This window comes from Phaseolus vulgaris, chromosome 8 (genome assembly GCF_000499845.2).
Source record: "Phaseolus vulgaris cultivar G19833 chromosome 8, P. vulgaris v2.0, whole genome shotgun sequence".
Lineage (NCBI taxonomy): Eukaryota > Viridiplantae > Streptophyta > Magnoliopsida > Fabales > Fabaceae > Phaseolus > Phaseolus vulgaris.
Genome location: NC_023752.2, coordinates 2,446,306 through 2,469,522, shown reverse-complemented (window position 1 = coordinate 2,469,522; position 23,217 = coordinate 2,446,306). Strand labels below are relative to the sequence as shown.

The following is a 23,217-nucleotide window of genomic DNA, read 5'->3' as shown; positions in this document are numbered from 1 at the left end:
AAAAAAAATGATAATTTTACAACTTATTGATGTAATAGGTTTAGAAATAAATGTATATAATAAAAGGTAAATTTGTAATTAAATTATATAAATAAATATTAAAATAATAATAATGAAATTTGTAAGGTACTTATATAAAATATTGAGGGCATAGTTGCAACAGAACCCTGAAATCTGGGTGTTATGTTGGTGATCCTAGCAACGTGCTGTTCTGATAATCCTGAAGCTGATACAATTCACCTTCTTCTATGGAGGAATGTGAACCTAAGCAAAATTTGTTTGCCACAGATAATGGATTAAGAAACCAATCCGAATATGTGAAAAGTTATTAAAATATTGTAACAGTAAAGAATTATTCAGAAACATGTACGCCAAAAACAATTAAGAATTTTTTTATCTCTTCATATATTAAAATAGATAAATAATTATTAATGAAAAAATCTTTAGATTAATAATATGTCAAAATAAAACTCATAAAATAATTAAAAATATTTTTGGAATGCTTAGGAAAAAAAAAAAGAGGATTATTTATGATATCATTTTAATGTTTATGCGACATGAACCATACAAATTATTCCAGATATTTTTTGCGTGAAATTTTCCCATAGCCAGTCCAAAGAAAAGGAGAGAAAAAAAAGAAGCAAATTTAGACTCGTGGGTTGGCTGGGAAGACTTGAAGTCTCCCCTTACTTCTCCAAAAATAGTGAGGACCACCCTTTAAAAGCATTTGTTATCTTGTTTAAGCTCTTTGTTTAGGTACTGTGTGGTGGTTCCATTAGCATATCCATGGACACAAGCTGCACACAAACTGCTTTAGGCACCATCCTCCTCCTCTTTCTGTTGTCGTGCCTTTCCATAGCAGATGTTATCTATCGTCCTCCTGATCTCTTCAGCATCAGCTGTGGCTCTTCCACCAACTTCTCCACCCCTGATACGAGGAATTGGACTTCAGACATCAAATTCCTCTCTCCAACCCATAACTCAGTAGATCTTCCTCCACTCATACCATCTATCCCACAGGGTCCTCCTTACGACCATGCTCGTCTCTCTCACTCCCTGTTCACCTATTCATTTCCTGTCACCCCAGGCCCTAAGTTCCTTCGCCTTTTCTTCTACTCCACCTCATACCCAAACTTTGATCTCTCCAAAGCCTTTTTCTCAGTCAAAGCAGGCCCATACACCCTCCTTCAACATTTCAATGCTTCCCTACATGCAGATTCTCAAAATGACCGCACTCAATCCAACATCTTCAGAGAGTATTGCATAAACCTCCAAGAAGGAGAAAAGCTCAACATCACCTTCATTCCAAGCACCACAGATTCCTATGCTTTCATCAATGGAATCGAGATTGTTTCAATGCCCCCTTATCTCTACTACACCAGTCCTGACGTGGACATCAATGGATTGCCCAAACCTGCTGGCCGCATGAACCCATTCCCCATTGAAAACAGCTTTGCTCTGGAGACAATGTACAGGTTAAGAGTTGCGGACCGATATATTCCCCCGGCATACGACACGGGTATGCTTAGGAGATGGGATGTTGATAAAATTTATTTAACCAGTCCGAGTGTAGAATCTTTTCATTTTAACAATGCAATTAAGCTGAACTTCACTAAGGCTCCTAACTACACTGCACCAGACGATGTGTACCGATCCTTGAGGAATATGGGACGTAGTGGGTCTATGAACAAGGAGTTCAACCTCACATGGCAGCTTCCGGTTGATTTGGGTTTCACCTACTTGCTAATGTTACACTTTTGCCAGCTTAACCCGGAGATTATCAATCTTGGTGATCTCACCTTCTTCATCTACATTCAGGATCGGTTGGTTGAAGAGTGGGCAGACGTCCTCAGTTGGAGCGATAAACAAAGGGGTGTACCTGTGGTTAGAAACTACACAGTTTTCATGCCCTCCAATCAGGACAAGGTAAATCTTTCACTTAAAATGCATCCTAACCCTAAAAGCTTGTGCTGGGACGCACAAATAAACGCAATTGAGCTCTTCAAAATCAACGACTCATCCGGTAATCTCGCTGGACCAAATCCATCCCCTTCTCCTAAAACCTCAGAGGTTCCTAATCAAATCCCAAATAAGAACAGCAGTGGCACCAGGAGACCCCTAATTCTCGCTGTCGCTGGTGCAGTTTTTGTTTTCATTTTACTCTCCTTTATAGTCGTTTTCTTCGTCATCAAACGCAAGCATAGTGTTGCCATCGACAAGGGTTCCAACCAAAAAGACGGAACTTCTCGCGGGGTTGGCTCATCATCGCTACCAACCAACCTCTGCCGTCACTTCTCAATCGCAGAAATCAGGGCCGCCACAAATAACTTCGATAAACTCTTCGTCGTTGGAGTGGGAGGCTTCGGCGACGTGTACAAAGGCTACATCGACGACGGCTCAACACCTGTCGCTATCAAAAGGCTTAAACCGGGTTCTCAGCAAGGTCTGAACGAGTTCATGAACGAGATCGAAATGCTCTCTCAACTTCGTCATCTCCATCTTGTTTCCCTCATCGGTTATTGCTACGAGAGCAACGAGATGATACTCGTTTACGATTTTATGGACCGTGGAACCCTCTGTGATCATCTCTACGGAACCGATAACCCTCCGCTCTCATGGAATCAAAGGCTTCAGATATGCATCGGCGCCGCACGAGGACTGCATTATCTGCATACAGGTGCGAAACGAATGATCATTCACCGTGACGTGAAGAGCACAAACATCTTGTTGGATGAAAAATGGGTGGCGAAGGTTTCAGACTTCGGGTTATCTCGAATTGGGCCCACGGGTTCTTCGATGACCCATGTGAGCACTCAGGTGAAAGGTAGTGTTGGGTATTTGGATCCGGAGTATTACAAACGACAGCGTTTGACGGAGAAGTCGGACGTGTACTCGTATGGGGTGGTGCTGTTGGAGGTATTGTGTGGGAGGCAGCCTTTGCTCCGAATGGTAGAGAAGCCACAGGTGTCACTTGTGGATTGGGCGAAGCATCGGTATGAGAAGGGGTGTCTGGGTGAGATTGTGGATCCAGCACTGAAGGGCCAGATAGCAGCTCATTGTTTGCGTAAATTTGGTGAGGTTGCGTTGAGCTGTTTGGTTGAGGATGGGACTCAGCGACCTTCTATGAACGACGTGGTTGGGGTGTTGGAGTTTGTTCTGCAGCTTCAGCTTCAGGATAGTGCCCATGTCAATGCTGTGTTGGAAAGTGGTAGGGAATACGAAGACAGTGGTACTGAGAACATGTTTAGCAGTACCCATAGTAGTGTGCATGTTTCCGACTATAGTAATAGCAGTGGCCTGAACAGTGCAACCTACGGGAGTAAGCAATCTGACAGGTTATTCCCAGAGCTTGTGTTCTCTGAGATTAAGGATCCGAAGGGACGCTGATCGAGGTACCGTGTTCAAGTTCAGGTGGAGTTTGGTATTTTACATAAGAAAAATGGTCGGAATGTTAAATGTAATTAGTTATAATAACTATACTTACATGTGTACTTAATATTTGGAATAATGAAAGTTTGAGTTCTTCGTTAATAAATTCCTTGCCACCAAATACTTACATATGCTGCCATCAAGTCGAATAGGTTGAACCACTTATTTTTCTTTATTTGCTTAAATTAGTTATATATATTTACTTTTTTAAGTATTTTAATTCAGATCGTGAATTTACCTAAATTTAAAAAAAATCTTGTTCTGAATAGATAAAAAATACTCAGTAGAGTTTATCTTTGAACAAGTGAATGGGCATATGAAGTGACAGAATTATCTGTTTATGAAGTAGAGACGTGTGTGGCTAGTAACCAGGCAGTAGTTGCTGACAATACACTATTTTGTATCCTTCTCTAGCTCATGGAAGAAAAACGAATGATGAAGACTTATATGGGCGCATCCCATAATAACTTTATCAAGTCTTCTTTATTAGTCTTTGCCATTGTTTTTTTCCTAGTTCAATGTTCTTGGTCCTTACCTTCATTGGCTACTTTTTCCTTTCTATATGTTGTCGTCTAGCATTCACACAACTCACAAGAAGGTACTAGCTAGCTGAATAATTGGTGCTATAAGTGACAATGTTGAAGTTGAAAGAAAAAGATTAGAAGCAGGGACGCATTCTCATCAGGCCATACAACCATGCTAGCTCCTAATAAATTATCCAACTCTTCGCCTTTTCCATTCTAGTGTATTATATAATTATTAGCCTCGAACAGAGACTATATATAACTGTTTATATATAAAACACAAGAGGAAAGTTAGAGCATGCCCATTGTGGTAGAAACCTTAGTGATAGCCAAAATCACTAATATAACATTTATTTTATTAAATGTTTACCACCAACCAACTACTCTTCATTTATATATAAAAAGTTATAATTTTAGCATTCTTTATATAACAAATTTATATATAATAGTACATACATCTATAAATATAAAAATCATCTAATAAAATAATAATTACAATTGTTGTTATAACAGGGACCAAGAACACTCGAAATAGGTTAACAAGACTAATCCTTCAATCTTGGGCTGAATACTATCTTGGGCTGGGTACTTGATTTCTCTCCTTGATGGGAACTCTTGGCTTCTCCTCTCAGCTGGTGCTTTCGGCTGGTGCTCTCGGCTGGTGCTCTCGGCTGGTGCTCTCGGCTTCTCCTCACAACAGGTGGGGGGTACCTGCAAGTCGCTCCGATGCCAAAGTCAGAAAAGGTTTAATATTCATCAGATAAAATCACTCTTACCTCTTTCTATCTCTGAACTCCTATTTATAGGGTTTCTTTAATGGGCTTTCCCCTTTACTCTTGGGCTTTCTTTCTGCACCTTTTTTATTATTTGTGCACCTCTCTTGCTAGTTTTTATCTAATTGGGCTCTTATAATATTTATATTTTTGTTTTATTCTTTTGTCTTCTTCGCTTTCGGTCTAAACCTCTCGGTTTTAACCTAACATCTCTTAGTTGTTTTACTATGTAGTTCTCGGCATGAACCTCTCGATTCTAGCCTACCAGTACACTAGCCCCCCAAGACAGAAATATTTTAAGTTTTAAGAAATATTCGTGTCTTAATAAAATATAGTAAATTTGACATTTGATTTGATTTGATATTGAATGCCTCGGTTTTTGTGCTTTAGCTTGCTGAGTTAAGTTGATTTGACGTGAATTTGTTGTCTTAACCGTTAGATTATAAATTTTTGAACGGTTTCAGATTGCTTGCAACGTTTCGAATTCTAGGGTGTATTTTTGGGTTATAAATAGGTTCTTCTTTCAAACTTTTACGAATATGTGTTTCGTTGCGTATTGAAAAAAGAAGCTTATTTTCAATCTGTAATCAGTTCTTGCAAAGGTAATGTCTATTTCAAGTTTTTCTGCTTCTGATGATTTTTCAAGCGCGGGTGGTGAATCAACTGTGCGAGTGGTGCGAGAAGAGGATCATCGAGACTCGAAGTCTTCATCTGCTACCCCTTCTTGTATGAATGATTCAAATGGAGCACCGACTGTTGATGCTCCTCAAGAATTCGACATTGTATTGCCTCAGAAAAATCTTCGTCCAGGTTACCAATGGGTTAATCCTAAAGTCCGAGAGTATTTGTCGAAATACCGTTCTGCTATCGAACTTCGTAGTTTCCTTTCCCATTCTCAGATTTATTATTCTGATATTGAAAATGATATTATTTCTTTTCGGCGTGTTGGAGATGCCGATAATGTTTGTCATGGCCGAGAGGGTGATAGTTATGAATTTTTTTATTTTTATGCTTGCTTTTTTAGAGATCTTCATATTCGGTTGCCTTTGAACAACTTTCAAATAGGCGTTCTTAACTTTCTTAATGTTGCGCCTACTCAGCTCCATCCGAATGGTTGGGCTGCGATGCAAGCATTTAGCATTTTGTGTAAATTATTATCGCTTTCTCCCAGTCCTGCTTCCTTCTTGTACTATTATAGCTCTCGGCCTGGGAAGCGGCCAGGGTGGTTATCCCTTATTAGTAAATCCAATGTTTGTTTCCTTAAACCTTTTACGTCATCATACAAAGATTTTAAGGGGAGTTTTTTTAAAATTCTAATAGAGCCTGTAGGAAGAGAGTATTTTTTTTTATGGAGATTCTCCAAGGTTTCCTCTGTACTGGACAAAAGATCCTGTGAAGTTTAACTCAATCTCGTTTCATTTAATGGGTGCGGCCGATCGTCATGTTATCGAAGTTTTTAGTCGGCTCTCGTACCAGGTTCCCACTCGCGCCTTGCTACAACTGTACACTTCACCAAATCCTCGAGAAGATCTGATTGGTACGTGGTTGTTCCACATTTTCGCGCTTTATAGGATGAGTTTTTTAACTTAGCTAAATGTTTTATTGATTTTCAGCTTTGATGGCAAGCACTAATCCGAAAGCTCGATCGTATTTTTCGAAATTGCTGAACAAGGTGGGTGATGTAACTCCCCGTCGTGAAAGTGTGGTGAATCCTGTGGTGGAAGAAGTCGTGGAACCTGTTGTGAATGTTGAAGTGGTTGAACCGGTAAGTAATGTTGAGGCTGCTGGTCCTTCAAAGAAATCGAAAAAACGTGATAGAAATAGCAAGAGGTCGCATTCGTCTTCTCGGCGCCATCGCCATGGTGAAAATGTTTCTTCCGAACCTCTCTCGGAGACGATATTTAGTGCTACAACTAAATATGCGAAGTTTGTTCAGACGTCTTTTGGTGAATCGTCTTACAACATGCTGAAGACTATGGATGCTGCTTCTTTGGCCGATTCTGTTATTGAGTTGTCAAGCAGAAATCTTTTGATTGGAAAGATGATGAAGGAGAAGAATGGAAACTGTGTGGCTTTATCTGAGTTTGACAAATTGAAGAATGATTTTGCTGAGTATAAAGAAAAAATGAGCTCTTTATCTGTGCAGTTAAAAGAGATTAAAAAGCAGAAAAAAGAACGAGAAATCGAAATAGAAGGTCTTGGGAAGAAAATTTTTGATTTGGAGAATGAGAACTTGAAATCTAGCGAAGAGAATGTTCGACTGTGCAAAGAAAATCAAGTCTTGAACGAAAAGGTATTGGCATTATCTTCTGTGAATGATTCCGACAAAAACACCATCAAAGTTATGGATGAGGAGATAAATCAGCTGAGGACTAACGTTTTTTAAGCCGAAAGCTTTATCTTTGAACAACATAAATTGGGTTTTGAGAAGGCTCTTCAACAAGCAAAATATTTTTACAAGATTCCTATTGATGAAGGGAATTTTGATGTTAAGAAGGATTTTTATAATGGTGAATTAGTTCCTGTTAATGAGATTCCGGATAATGATGCCGAAGATATCAATATCGAAAATTATGAGGATATAGATGTTAATGTTTTGTTTATAGTTTCTCGGTTTACATGACAAGGCTGATTTGATTTTGAAATGTTGATCTTATATATGGAAGTTTGCGTCCTTTTTGTAATCTCCCCTTGGAATCTTATCAGAAATTAAAGAATATTATTCCCCTTGAGTTATTGTTTGTTATTCACTAGATATTATGTTGACTCTTACTTTTGGCTCTGTACTGAATGTTATCAGAACCTCTCGGTTTTGTCCTTTCGGTTGTATGATAAACCTTTCGGTCGAACGTTATTGGGATTGTGCTTTCGGTTATTTTAGTTAAATGCTTTAAATGTTAAATTACAAATGTAACAAGATTACTATTCGGTTTTTATTACCTTCAAGCAATAAGTTTATCTTTCGGTTTTTATTGCCTTGGAATAATTGCTACCTTTCGGTTTGTACCACTTTTAAAGTAACATGTGTATCTGTTGGTTTTTATTACTTGAAAACCGTAACTATTTTTCGGTTTTTATTATGTAAAAACCAAAAAACTACTTTTCGGCTTTTATTTTTTAGTGCAAAGTGGAGAATTTTCCTACTCTGCAATTTTGTTATGAGATTAACCAAAAACGTGGACCAGCTTGGGGCTTGACCTTTATTTTATTTTGGATAGATCTAACTCTTGCCTTTAGTTGCCGAGGTTTGAATTAGATGCTGTGATTCTCTCGGTTTTATATCCATTGCTTGAAGATGTCTTGTGAGCTAATTGAAGAAAGAATCGAAAAGACCGTTTTTTTCGGGAGGGATTTCACCTGGAGTGAAAGCATCCAGGACCGAAAAGAATTATGTCAATAATTTTGTCGGGAGGGATTTCACCTGAAGTGAAAAGCATCCAAGACCGAAAAGTAGTAAGTATTGTTTCGGGAGGGATTTCACTTGTAGTGAAAACATCCAAGACCGAAAAGAAAAGAATGAAAGTCTAATAAGATGATGTTACTTGATAATTCTTCTTGATTAGATGATAAGTATGCATACAAAAGTTTTTGGCTTACATCTTCTGTTTCAACTAAAATAGAACTTTAAATGACTCGCATTCCATGTATTTGGTATCACTTTTTCTTCTAGAGTTTCTAATCTATAAGCTCTGTTGTGTAAGTTTTCCATTATCCTGAATGGTCCTTCCCAGTTGGATGCCAACTTTCCATGTCGTGGATCTTTCCGAGCATCAGTGCGCATTCTCCAGACCAAATCCCCTTCCTTAAAATCCCTGAACTTTACTTTTGCATTAAACCTCTTCATTGCCCTTCTTTTTACTGCTGCTTCCTTTATTTTTGCTCGTTCTCTGAGTTCTTCAATAAGATCAAGGTCAGTTCTTAAGCATTCATTGTTGATATTCCAATCTTCCATTTGCCTTCGTAGTGTTGGTTCAGTAACTTCTACTGGTAACATTGCATCTGTTCCATACGTGAGATTGAATGGTGTTTCTCATGTTGATGTTTGTGGTGTGCACCTGTATGCCCATAATATTTCTGGCAACTTCTCAGCCCATAGACCTTTAGCACTTCCTAACCGCTTCTTTAACTGTCCGAGAATAACCTTGTTTGCGGCTTCTGCTTGTCCATTTGTTTGTGGATGCTCAACTGACGTGCTTGTTGACTTGATTCCCAAATCTGATACTGTCCCTGCACCTGTCCCACCGAAAGTTGAGAGTCACTTTTGCAAATGACATTTTCAACTCCCATGTCTCTGGCTAATAGTAACCCTGCAACAAGAGCTTCATATTCAGCTTGGTTGTTGGATGTTCTGAACTCAAATCTTAACGCCATCTCCACTTGGAAGTTATCTGGTCCTTCAAGCACTATTCCTGCTCCGCTGCCTCTTTTGCTTGATGCGCCATCTACATACAATGTCCATTGCTCCTGCTGTGTTGTTGTCAGCATTTGAATAATAAAATCCGCAAGGGATTGGGCTTTGATAGGTCCTCTTGGCTCATACTTGATTCCATATTCTGATAGCTCCATCGACCATGTCACCATCCTACCTGCAAGTTCTGGTTTTATCAAAATTTTGGATATTGGATAATCTGTTCTCACAATTATCTAATAATTCTGAAAATATGGTCGAAGACGTCTCGCAGCATACACCAGGGTTAAGGCAACTTTTTCAATCTTGGGATATCTGGTTTCGGCACTCTGTAGGGATCTACTCACAAAATATATTGGTTTTTGCTCTGGGGTTTCTTGTATCAAGGCCGCTCCTATGGCTTCAGTTGAGGTTGCTAGGTAGACTATGATAGGTTGGGTTAACACTGGTTTAACCAAGATTGGTGGTTCGGCCACTATAGTTTTGATTTGAGAAAAGGCTTGCTCACATCGCTCATCCCACTCAAAGGTTTCGGATTTTTTTAGCAAGTTTACTATTGGTTTGGTTTTTTCGGCCAGAATTGGTAGAAATCTTGATAATGAGTTAAGTTTTCCCACTAGTCTTTGTACCTCCTTCAAATTCTTTGGACTTCCCATCTTCATTATTGCTTCGCACTTGTCAGGGTTTGCTTCAATGCCTCTGTTTGTCAACATGAAACCCAGAAATTTTCCACCTCTCACCCCAAAAACGCATTTTTCTGGATTAAGCCGAATTTTGTATTTTCTTATCTGTGCAAACACCTCCTCAAGGTCTTCCAGGTGTTTCTCTATCTCCCCTGATTTCACAACCATATCATCAACATATACCTCCATGTTCTTTCCGATCTGATCCTTGAACACCTTGTCCATCAACCTTTGATATGTTGCTCCAGCATTCTTCAAACCAAAAGGCATGACTTTATAACAATAATTCGCGGTATCTGTGGTGAAAGCCGTTTTTGGAACATCTGGCTCATACATTTGTATTTGATTATACCCCGAATAGGCATCAAGAAAACTCATCATCTCTTGTCCAGACGCCCCATCCACCAATCGGTCTATGTTGGGTAATGGGTATGTATCTTTCGGACAAACTTTGTTTAAGTCTGTATAGTCTGTACACATTCTCTACTTTCCATTTGGTTTTTTAACAAGCACTACATTGGATAACCATGTTGTGTATTGAGCCTCTTTTATGAAACCAACTTGCATTAACTTCTCAGTTTCTTCCATTGCTGCTTTTCGTCTTTCTTCTCCCAACTTTCTTCTTTTTTGAGACACCGGTCTTGCTTCTCGACATACAGACAATTTATGACAAACTACTTTCGGATCAATCCCAGGTATATCGGATGGTTTCCAAGCAAACAAATCTTTGTTGTTACGTAACACTGTGATGAATTTACTCAACAATTCTTTGGGCAAACTTCCACTTACATAAGTGCTTTGCTTCTCGTCTTGACCCAATACCACAGTTGTGGTCTCTTCTTTTGGTTCTATCCTTTCGTCATTTATTCTTGGGTCGAAATTGGCCATTGCCACCATTCTTTCAGTATCATGGTTTGCTCTTAAATTCATCTTTAAACCTGCTGCATAACATTCCCGAGCATCTTTTTGATTGACATAGACCGTTGCTATCTCACCCTTTTCTGTTGGGAACTTCATAGCCAAATGCGGTGTTGAAACTATTGCTCTCCCAGTTTATTCAAAGAGGATCGTCCTAATAACACATTATACGATGTAGTAGCATCCACCACCAAATATCTGATTTTGATCTTTTTAGTTTTATTACCTCTTCCAAATGTGGTCATCAAATCAATGTACCCCTTAGTATTAACTCTTTCTCCCGAAAAGCCAATGATCTGTTCTCGGAAAGGTACAATATCTTCTTCTCTTAGATGTAATCTTTTGAAAGTATCCCAAAACAAAATATCAACTGAACTCCCCTGATCAACTAAGGTTTTCATAACGGCGTATTCGGCTATTTCTACCGTTATCACCATAGGATCGTCGTGATCGGGATCAATCTCTTGAAAATATTCATCTGTGAAAAGCATTGGTGGCAAGGTTCTTCTTTTGAAAATATGATTAATGGTTCTGATACTTCTCCAATGTTGTTTTCTTGCTGATGAGGATTCCTTTCCTGAAAAACCTCCTGAAATTGTGTTTATAAATCCTCTGACCGGCCTACCCAGACTTCGTTCCCTACTCCGCCTTACTGATTGAGTGTTTTGATGATCCCTATCACTTCTTCTTTCTGGCCTCCCATCTCTTCTATCATTTCTTTTTTCAACTCTTTTTTCATCTCTTCTTTCAAATCTTTCCACTCTTCTCTGGCCCACTTCTCCCCCTCTCGATCCTCTCTCAGGACTTAACCTTATTCTCGCATTTCCTCCTTGGACGAAGCGTTTCAACTGCCCAGCTTGAATTAATTCTTCTATTCTATCCTTCAACCCGATGCATTCTTCTGTATGATGGCCATGATTTTTGTGATACTCGCAATGCTTGGTATGATCTGCTCTTCCTGGTGTTCGTGCTTTTCTTGGTGGTGGTATTATTTCTGCTGCCATAGCTTCTTGTAAAACTCTCGCTCTGTTTGCATTTAAAGGTGTGTATTGTTGGAATTTTCGGCTTCTGAATTCTTCTCGGGCTCCTCTTGCAGCAGGTGGGTGTTCTCTTTCTATCACCCTCTTCTCACCTCCATCAACCCTTACTTGGTTTCGAAACTCCCTTAATTCTTCCATTTGCATAAATTTTGATGCTCGTTGCCTTAGTTCATCCAAATTGATCGCAGGTTTCTTGCAAAGACTATCGGCAAACGGTCTCGGTTTTAATGCCGTTATCATATGATGCATGGTGACCTCTGGGCTAAGATTTCGGATTCCCAAAGCAACCTTTCCAAAACGTTCCATGAACATTCTTAAGGACTCTCCTTTCTCTTGTCTTATGTTCACTAAGGCGATTGACGTTAAATGATGAGGACGACTAGTTGCAAATTGAGCGCCGAACTTTTCTATCAACGTATCAAAACAATCTATACTCAAAGGTGGGAGGCGTGTAAACCAACTCAATGCTGCCCCTTTCAGAGTTGTAGGAAATACTCTGCACATAACAGCATCATTCCATGTATACAAGCTGATTTGAGTAGTATATATTGCAATATGCTCATCAGGGTCCGTACTCCCATCATATTTGTCAATGGTCAAGTTCTTCCAATTGTCAGGCAACGGAGTATCGATTATAACATCATAAAACAGATGTTTTCTAGAAGATGTCCCTGCACAAACCCTAGAGTTTTCAAGCCATCTTCTTCTGGTTTGGGAACTTTCGTTGTGATATAGCCTTTCATTCACTTGTATCCCAGGTTGAACAGTTTCGAAAGATGAATTCAAAACCGTTTCCTCTTGTAACTTTCTCCTCATGTGTGCGTTTTCGGCTCTCAACATACTCAATTCTTCTTCATTATTCTTTTTTAACATCTCGAATTCTTTTTGTAATTGGACCAACATTGCCATTGGCATGTTAACATTGTCTTCCCGATCTCCACCTTGTTCTCCTCCTTGACTCATCTTGTCTTTAACCCTTCTCAATTGACCCTCGGCCCCACGGTGGGCGCCAAAATGTTCTTACAACAGGGACCAAGAACACTCGAAATAGGTTAACAAGACTAATCCTTCAATCTTGGACTGAATACTATCTTGGGTTGAATACTATCTTGGGCTGGGTACTTGATTTCTCTCCTTGATGGGAACTCTTGGCTTCTCCTCTCGGCTGGTGCTTTCGGCTGGTGCTCTCGGCTTCTCCTCTCGGCTGGTGCTCTCGGCTGGTGCTTTCGGCTGGTGCTCTCGGCTTCTCCTCACAACAGGTGGGGGGTACCTGCAAGTCGCTCCGATGCCAAAGTCAGAAAAGGTTTAATATTCATCAGATAAAATCACTCTTACCTCTTTCTATCTCTGAACTCCTATTTATAGGGTTTCTTTAATGGGTTTTCCCCTTTACTCTTAGGCTTTCTTTCTGCACCTTTTTTATTATTTGTGCACCCCTCTTGCTAGTTTTTATCTAATTGGGCTCTTATAATATTTATATTTTTGTTTTATTCTTTTGTCTTCTTCGCTTTCGGTCTAAACCTCTCGGTTTTAACCTAACATCTCTTAGTTGTTTTACTATGTAGTTCTCGGCATGAACCTCTCGGTTTTAGCCTACCAGTACAACAATACTTAATTACATTTATTATTCTCAAAATTTTATAAGCCATTTTAATAAAACCACTTCCAGATTTTTAGATTCATATCTCGACATAAGATTCATCTAATATTTGCATCGATTAGCCTAAATACCAAACTCAGCTTGAATTTGTGTACTGCTCCCACCTTGTGTAATTGGCGTACCTTATCGTCCCTTTGGATCCCCAATCTGAGAGAAAACATTCTCAGGGAGCAGCCTGTCAGATTGCTTACTCCCATAGCTATCATCTGTAGTGGTGTTCAATCTAGTGCTATCACTATAATCTGAAAGTTGTACACTACTATGACTACTGCTAAACATGTCCTCACTATTTTCGTAACCCCCACAGGTGTCCTTTATCACTCCATTATTAGCGCTCTCCTGAAGCTGCAGAACAAACTCAAGCATTCCAACAATGTCGTTCATGGAAGGCCGTTGAGTCCCATCCTCGAGCAAACAGGTCAAGGCGACCTCTCCAAATTTGTGCAAACACTGCTGTGTTATCTGGCCCTTCAGTGCTGGATCAACAATCTCACCCAAAGACCCCTTCTGATATCGATGTTTTGCCCAATCAACAGAGACACCTGTTGCTTCTCCACCATACGGAGCAAAGGCTGCCTCCCACACAATACCTCCAACAGCACAACCCCAAACGAGTACACATCAGACTTCTCTCTGCTACACAATCTTATCTCACAAGAATCCACACTCAATGCAAGCCACTCTCAAATTTCCACTCTCTAGTAGTGTCGGCAGTGGCTCTATTATTTTATCACTATCAACAACAACTATCTGCTCATTTTTTTAAATTATAAGATATCAAATTTTACATTTTTCAATAACTTTTCTTGATGCGACTTTTTAAATTTTAATTTATTTTTAAACACATATTATTTTATATTTCCCGTTGTTTTATTTAACAAGAATTATTATTTTTTATTTAAGATAATTAAATTATTTTATATAATTAAATTTAGAATCTAAATAATAGGTAATTAAAACATAATTAATTAAATATCAATTTAAAAATTAATAATTTTTTAAAATAGTCTTTAATTTAGTTATTAATTTAATTATTTGGTAACTAGTTATTTTTAGTCTCTTTTAAACTTAAAAAGATAAAAAAAATATCAGCACAGAACACTTAAAAATAATATATTATAAAAAAATATACACTGTGTTATTTAATATATATATATAAATTATGTAAATTTTAAAATGTTGTCTTGATTTTTTATATTATATAGTTATTAAAAAAACTATTATAATTTTATATATGGTATTAGAACAGTGTTTTAAAATTATATGATTTTATTGAAATGATGTTTTCTCACAATTTTATTAGTTGTGAAATTAGGAATTTTTAATTTATTATATTTATATATTATAGGTATGAAAAGGAATTTATTTTAATTTTATATTAAGATTATGAAGTTTTATTTATTTTTTCACTGCACGTTTTACTTATTGATGATAAAGTTGTGTATTGTGATTTTTTCTGTATTGAAAAAATATATATATTTCCACTGGAAATAAGTGATCGGTCAAACTTTGTTTTGTTCACTGTGATAATTTGAATTTTTAACTGTTTTATATTCATGGTTTGATTTTATTAGAATATTGGTTTAACTTGAATAGGCTTATGGCCCGCACACTTTAAATGTGCTTGAACATTTTATTAGCATCCCATTTAAACCAAATAAAATATGACCAAAGTTTTTTTTTTATATAAAAAAAGTTTTATCTTAAGTATCATCTACTTGACATTTCAGTTAGCCTGACATATCAAGTAATAATAATCATTTGTCATCACATGAAAAAAATATTGTTAAAAAAATATATAAAAAAATACAAAAATATGGAAGACTATACCAAAACTTATATGTTAACAAAAACGATACATAGATAGATTATACATATTAATAAAGAATTTTATAAGAACATACTAGATGAAAGTCTATTATAGCAATGAAAGAATTCTCTATGAATAAATCCTAAATTAGCCAATTTATCAGCACATGCATTCCCTTCACGAAAAATATGAGTAACCTTAAATATGATTTTTCCACTGTAATTAAGATAAGTATTACATCGATTACGAAGTATCCAATGAACATTTGTCCTAGTAGTAACGCAACACAAACCAAGACAGAATCACATTCCAGTCAAACATTAGTAATATCAACTTTTGAACTTCCTCCAAAGCATATATAACTCCATAAAATTCAACAACCAAAGTAGTCTGAACGTTGAGAAACACAGAAAAAACTCTAATAAACTCTCCCAAAATCCCACGGAAAATACTTTCACAAGCGACATTACCAAAACTTTTTATTAATAAGAAAAAACGCATGAAAAAAACAACTGCTTAACATTTGATATTGTGTTTATTTATCTCATATTTACAACCATGTATATATTTGTAAATAGAAATATTCATATTGAATGTAAGTTATATAAAAAAAATTAAAATTAAAATTATTATGAACATCGTATCTTTGATTATGATTTAGAATAATGTTTTTATTGATTTTTTTTTGTAAATTCAAAATCAAAATATTAAGTATCTTAAGTTATATATATTTACTTTTTGAAGTATTTTAATTCAGATCGTGAATTTACCTAAATTTAAAAAAAAAAATGTTCTGAATAGATAAAATACTTAGTAGTTTATATTTGAACAAGTGAATGGGCATATGAAGCCGCAGAATTATCTTGTTTATGAAGTAGAGACGTTTGTGGCCGGTAACCAGGCAGTAGTTGCTGACAATGCTGTATTCTGTATGTAGCTGATGGAAGAAAAGCGAACGATGAAGACTTAAGGGCACATCCCATAATAACTTTATCAAGTCTTCTTTGCTAGTCTTCGCCATTGCCTTTTTCCTAGCTAGTTGAATGTTCATGGTCCTTTCTATATGTTGTCGTCTAGCGTTCACACAACTCATAATAAGGTACTATACAATGTTGAAGTTGAAAGAAACCACAAGATTAGAAGTAGGGACGCATTCCCATCAGGCCATACAACCATGCTAGCTCCTAATAAATTATCCAACTCTTCTTAGCAAGTCTTTGCTTTTTTTTTTTTTCTCTCAATGATTTTCTTGTTACATGAAAAAAAATTTCAAAGTCTAAATAATTCATCAATTTATTATTTATATGTGTGCATGAATTTCATTAAATTTTTAGCATATGATTTTCCAATTATATTATTTGTGATAATTAGAATGATAAATCTATATGTCATTCACGGTTCATCCAATTTTAATGTGGAATTTGGCTATTGAGATAGAATATAAGTATAGATAATATTTTTTTAAAAAAAATTGGATGAGAACATTAATAATTATGTATAGAAGTACCTTATTTAAAATAAAATAAAATATTATGTGAACTTGATTGATACTAAACTACCTTATTTAAAAATCAATTTAAAATTAGTGATGAGGGAAAAAACCTCTATAATTTTAAATTTTTTTATATGTCTTATTGACGTTAGTCACTAATTAACATTAATTTTTACTATTTAGAATGAATTAACTAATGATAAATGTGTGTTTTGTTTACTGATTTGAATTGGCTTATCTAAATAAATCATTTAATTAATAATTTAAGTTAAGTATTGGTCTAGATAATTTTTCCATAAATATTTGTAAGAGAAAAAAAATAAGTTGTTTATAAATTAAAATTAGCGAATACATGAGTTATAAAAATCTTTTAGAAAAGTTCATACGATATATTATTTATAATAAAATATGAATAAGTTAAGTTTTGAATTTATAGAGAATTTTGTTTTCTTTTTCTTTTATCTAAATAGAAGTTAAGTAAAATTTTGAAAACCAACCATATGTTTTTGTTTGTGTGAAATTTGCAACTGGATAACCATGCCAACAATTAATTTCCTCTTCAAGCGATTAGCTTAAGGAAGAAATTTTGTCCCTCACCTAGGTTTTTAGTCTACTCCACAAACCTTTTTGCAGTTGAGCTATTGATGTTTCCATACTAAAGTATTCTTAATGATAATGATAAAATAGATTGTAAGAAAAATGTTAAATGCAAGAGTGAAATAATTGAAAGAATAAATTTGATTAATTGGTCCAGGATCCTTTTATTTTACGTGAAAATTCAAATATTTAAAAAGGCTTCATCTGATAATCGTTTCTTGATGTGCCTGCTACTTAATCGTTGGGCTCCTTGTTGGGCCTCATAATGATCCATATCAATTTCAACATGCACCCAATCAACTCTAGAAAATGACAAAAATATCCTTCCTAAATAACGAAAATAACCTTACATAAAAATGGGAAAAATTATTTTTGAAATTTTTATCTGAAATATTTTGGATTTCAATTTTTGGAACATATTTTTAAATTTTGAAATTTTTTTATCCAGAATGTATTTTTAGTTTTGTGTTCAGAATTTTTTTTCCAGCATGTATTTTTTTATTTCTCAATTATAATTATTATTTTGGATTTTTTAATTTGGAATAAGGGTAGTTTTGGAAATTTAAAAAATTCATATGGTAAAGGTTAAAATTGATATGGTGCAGGAGGGTAGTTTTGGAAATTTTAAAAAAATGATATAGTGGAGGTTAAAATTGATATGGTGCAGGAAGAATTTGCCTCCAATTAAATGACATGAGGCCCAACTACGTTACAAACAGACTTCATCATGAAATTATGGTTCTCATAGCAAGGCTCACTATCAACAGCATTGAGGTTTTGGAAATTGCTTCCTGCAACATATTACTGCACCCAGTTCCAGTGAAAAAATGAAAATGTCATTTATTTTTTACATTGTGGATTTTCTTATTCGGAATGAGCTTTTGATTTTTTTTTTCCGGATTTTTATTTCTGGAACATAGAAAACTCTTCTGAATTTACTTTTCCGAAATATATTATTTTCAATTTTGGATTTTCATATTTGAAATAAAAGGTATTTTAGGTGTTGGTGCACGTTGGAAAATATTGGGTGCAGGAAGAATTTGCCTAATAACTGATAGCTGTTACAGGTAGTTGACAGTTGTTTTCCTTCTATTTTCAGTGTTTATATGTGACAGTTGTATGTGAGAGTTTTCTGATCAATAATGTTTTTCTCTTTTCATACCTTGGTTCCTCTTTGTTCATGACTATTAGTCTGTTTTCTTATCTTGCATTCTTCTTCTCTGTTCTTTGCGTGAGATATCAGATTTAATTCTTCTGTGTTGTCCATGCTTTCCATTTTTCATGGTATCATCTGCTGCGCATTTACTCTGCTTATTTTTCTTGTTCTCCTTTCGTTTATCTTGTTCTTTCTTGTTGTTTTCTTTTTGTTCTTATGGCATAGGAATTTCAACAAACACCTTCTGTTCCAAGCTGCTAGTTCATCCCACTGAAAATCTGGTCACTTGCCTTATTTCTTCTGTTCTTGATGGAAAAAATTATTATTCTTAGATCAGATCAATAGTCATTGCCCTTAACCTAAAAACAAGCTTGAATTCGTTGATGAAAGCATAACTGAACCTGTTCCTGCTAGGGAGATGGGACCTAGAGAACTGTTGAAGTCTTCTTCTCCTTCCTTCGGTCGGGCAGGTGTCTGGGTGATAAACTGGGATCCTTCTCTTTCTTCTGCTTACCCTTCGGCACTCGGAACTCGGTCGTCGGGTGAACACCAGATGGTGGGGGTACCTGCGAAGGCACTCCGACGCTCAAGTCAGTAAAGCGGGCGGTTAGCTCTCAGGTAGGTGAACAGTAATAATGACATACCTTACTCCTTGGAATGCGTGCTATTTATATTATTCTAATGGGCCTACCTTGTTGGGCCCGTTTATCGAGGTGGATACCGCTTAGGGTTGCATTACCTAATTCTTGATGATGGATTAGCTTTACTGATCTCCGTTTGAGCGTTAATCGTAATAGGGTTCGGCCGTCGGCCACAATCTCATGGTGAGGATAGGCCATCGGCCAAATAAGTGTGGTCTTCGACCATCTCAGTTAAGTCTCCAAAGGTTTCGGCCACTCGTCAGTCGGCCAAGTATACAAAGGTGTCGGCCATTCGTCAATCGGCCAAGTATACAAAGGTGTCGACCATTCGTCAATCGGCCAAGTATACAAAGGTCTCGGTCTGCCGGTCGTTTGGCCAGATTTCTGAAGATACTCTCGGTCAGCCGGTCGTTTGGCCAGATTTCTGAAGATATTCTTGGTCTGCCGGTCGTTCGGCCAGATTTCCGAAGATATTGACTTATCAGTCTCTCGGTCAGGCTTGACTGGGAGTCGGGCAGGCAGGTGGGTCCCAGCCTCGCCTAGTACCGGTACAGAACCTATTAAAAGTGAACCTGCGTATTCTGCCTAGAGACGCTGCAAAAATATAATAGTGTCTTGGATTGTCCACTTGGTTTCGCACCAATCCGGCTTAGTCTTTTATGAATCGAGAAAGTTGAAGACATTTGTAATGATTTTAAATCTCGGTACTTTTAGGCTCTGTTTGGATTGAGGAGGAGATGTGTGAGGATTCGAGGGAGTGGATGTGTGAGGATGTGTGAAGAAAGTGTGAAGAAAGTGAGGGTGTTTGGATTGATGTATGTTAGGGTGGATGTGTGAGGAAAGTTTATGGGAGTTTGTGAGTGATGTGATGGTTATGATGAAATTTTAATTTTTTTTAAAGGTGTGAATTATTACTTTACAGATTAACCCTTGCCTATTAAAAAAATTAATAATAAAATGAGTTGTTTTTGTTTAAAAATGAAAAACTTTCACATATTTCGTAAATTTAAAAATTATAATTAAAAAAATATATGTTAAATGTAAATATGTATAATATAAAAACTATAATTAAAAAAAATATGTATTCAACAAATTAAATAAAAAAAACTTCAAGTAATAAAATTGAAAAATAAATCAAATCTTATATAAATAAAAAGATATTATTTTTTAATATTAAAAACCCTCTAGAAATGAAAAATAAAAAATACTACAACAACAAAAATATAACGTAATTAACAATAGAAAAAAATTTCATAAAAAATTATAATAAAATAAATTATAACTCATAAACATAATAACTATATATAGAAATATATTAATATAAACATAACAAAAAAATAAAAACAGAATTTCAAATAATTTCTTTAAATATTAAACATATACTATAAAATTAAAAAATAAATCACATCTTATATAAATAAGAAATTACTATTTTTTAATATTAAAAAACTTCACAATAAAGCAATCTAAAAAATACAACATAACAAAAATATAACTTAATTAACCATATAAAAGGATTTCATAAAATATAAGGATAAAAACGTATTAGTAGTATAATCCGATATAGTTCAATAATTAATTATTATTATTTTGTTTTATTAAATATTTGTGTTAGTTAAATTTATTTAATAACTAATATTTATAATAAAGTGTAGTTTTTATTAATAAATTATGTAAAAATACGTGAAAATATATTAATTATATTTTCAGTTTCTAATGAATAATTTAAGTTAGAATAAAATTATTTTAAGTGATGGATTGTTTTGTATTAAACAAATTAAATATTTAGTATAAAATAAAATGAAAAATGTTTAGTATAACCTTTTGGTGATGACCATGATCCAACCCAGGTAATATTTTCAATTTTAATTAGATATAGTATATTTTTTTCTTTAAAAAAAACTAAATTCAACCACATTTAATAAAATATCTTATTAGAACTTGAAAAATAGGTATCACTTGATCTACTCTAATAACTAATATATAAATGAAATATTTTATTTAACTATATTTTTTTACACTGATTTATAATATTTTATAAAATAATAAACAAACTTAAAACTTCCTTAAAATTTATTATGATTTGTTTCTTCATTTTAAATATTATATATATTTTTTAAACATTGTACAATAAATTTTTTAAAATACTAATACATTCCAATGAAGCATTGTGATACATTCAAATGAGGGTAAATTTGGAAATAAGGGATGCTGACATGGCTTTCCTTCTACATCTCTTCATTTTGAGGGGAGAAGATATTTACTGTTCACAGGTATATCCTCTCCTCCACTCCCCTGCACATCCCTTGATCCAAACCATGAATATTCATTCACATCCTTCCTCTTAAACAGTACATCCATGAAAGCAAACAAGGGTTAAGGAATTTTGTTTCAAATAGCGAACATTAAGATGATTTTTCAGCAAATTTGAGATTATATACTGTTCGCGTGGATTGCTTTTAATATGCAATTCTTGAGTGATATTAATAAATAAACAATATCCAATGTTAAATCACATGTTTTATTAATATTTCATCTTTTCTATATCAAATTAGTTATTATTTATTAATTTTCTTTTATTAATAATAAAACTATTTAGATACTAATAATTTTCTACTTCATAAAATAATATCTAATTTAGTTAATCTTTTATCTTTAAAATTAATTTCTACTTAATGATTTTTTTTTAATAATTCTATCAAAATTGGAAAATTATTGAGTAATAAGTATCCAATATCACCTTTTATGATTTTTTTATATATAGATATAGTCGTTCTAATGTTGATCATATTATATTTATAAAATTCACCAATCATTAAAAATTATAAAATAATATAATTACAAAACAACCAAATTACTTTTATTATTATAAATTAAGTTTATTTAACCACTAAATTATTATTATTTAGCATTATTATTATTATTATTAAAACTACAGTTTTAATAAAAAATATTTTTTTTAATTTTATTAGATTATATTATATAGAAAATTATGTTACGTTAAACTTAACATTTATATAAGGTAATCAAATTATATTACGTTGATATAATTTAATATATCACATATTTTAATAGAGAGAAATTAGGAAATTAAGAGTAAAATAGTAATATCATTAATACGTTAGCTTTTCTCTCCTTTTGTCTCATAAACCAAAGAGTTTGAAATTTTAAACACACTCTATTCCCTTTTCTTTCATCTCATCAAGTGAGTCACGCAATACAAAAAAATAAATGTAAAGTGCACTCAAGATGTTTATAGATATCATCAGAAAACCCTAGACTTAATTTTTCAAATTTAAAATAACATGAATTATTTTCTTATTTCAACGTCTATTTTTCATTAATTTATATATGTATCGTGATGCAAAAATAAAAAAACAAATAAAAATCTTATGATTGTTTTATAGGATAATCTTTTAAATACATTTCTTAATTTCTAAAAAGAAAAAAAAGTAAAAGTCACTAATTGCATAAAGTTAGAACTTTCATCATGGAGCATGAATCTTTAAGTTAAGTAGAGACCATTGCTGGTTTACTAAAAACAAGTAACTAGATCATAGTATCGTGAGGAATGAATACGAACTTTCAAAGTCAGCGGGCTGAAAGGACAATATATATAACTATCATCCATTATTCTGCAAGACAATATATAGCTAGAAACTTCATTAGTTGAAGCTGAAACAAGAAAAGCAGACATCTGTGACAGTCCCTTCACCAAAATATTTCATTTCTGGGGAAAGTGATGCGTGCCCAGTAACTGCAGATACATATATAGAAGAACTACGGAAATGGAAGAAGCAAAACACAAAACAGCTTCACACCAAATTTGGAAGCTATTCAGCATTTTCTGTAGTAGATACTACGACATTCTCTAACAGGTTCTGGTTTGTTAGGAGGAAAACAATCCTTATAATACTTGTCATTTCGGACGGGACAGGAGGCTCCAGGTTTGAGTGTATTAATGGTCTTAGTGTCGGTTTGAGCAAGCATTCTGGCGAAGTGAGAGGTGGTGAGGGTGGGGAACTCGGAGCACTCCTGTAGGGAGCCATCGCAAACAGAAGTGGTGTCGTTGGTCTTCGCCGGATC

At 34.8% G+C, this 23,217-nt stretch overlaps 4 protein-coding genes across 4 annotated transcripts; 1 reads left to right on the top strand and 3 right to left on the bottom strand.

The window, feature by feature from the left end:
* Positions 1-528: 528 nt before the first annotated feature.
* LOC137824338 (receptor-like protein kinase FERONIA) lies at positions 529-3,535 on the top strand. The gene has a single exon (XM_068629940.1). The coding sequence runs from the start codon at positions 787-789 to the stop codon at positions 3,385-3,387; it is 2,601 nt and encodes an 866-aa protein (XP_068486041.1). The 5' UTR covers positions 529-786; the 3' UTR covers positions 3,388-3,535.
* Positions 3,536-8,848: 5,313 nt separating this feature from the next.
* LOC137823508 (uncharacterized) lies at positions 8,849-9,292 on the bottom strand. The gene has a single exon (XM_068628681.1). It carries the CDS (start codon positions 9,290-9,292, stop codon positions 8,849-8,851), a length of 444 nt encoding a protein of 147 aa, XP_068484782.1.
* A 1,562-nt stretch (positions 9,293-10,854) lies between these two features.
* LOC137823504 (uncharacterized) lies at positions 10,855-12,738 on the bottom strand. The gene has a single exon (XM_068628674.1). The coding sequence runs from the start codon at positions 12,736-12,738 to the stop codon at positions 10,855-10,857; it is 1,884 nt and encodes a 627-aa protein (XP_068484775.1).
* Positions 12,739-13,558: 820 nt separating this feature from the next.
* LOC137823502 (receptor-like protein kinase FERONIA) lies at positions 13,559-21,492 on the bottom strand. Its single transcript, XM_068628671.1, has 2 exons — positions 21,396-21,492; positions 13,559-14,025 (listed from the first exon to the last, which is right to left on the bottom strand). The coding sequence occupies exons 1-2, from the start codon at positions 21,490-21,492 to the stop codon at positions 13,559-13,561; spliced, it is 564 nt and encodes a 187-aa protein (XP_068484772.1).
* Between the last annotated feature and the right edge of the window lie 1,725 nt (positions 21,493-23,217).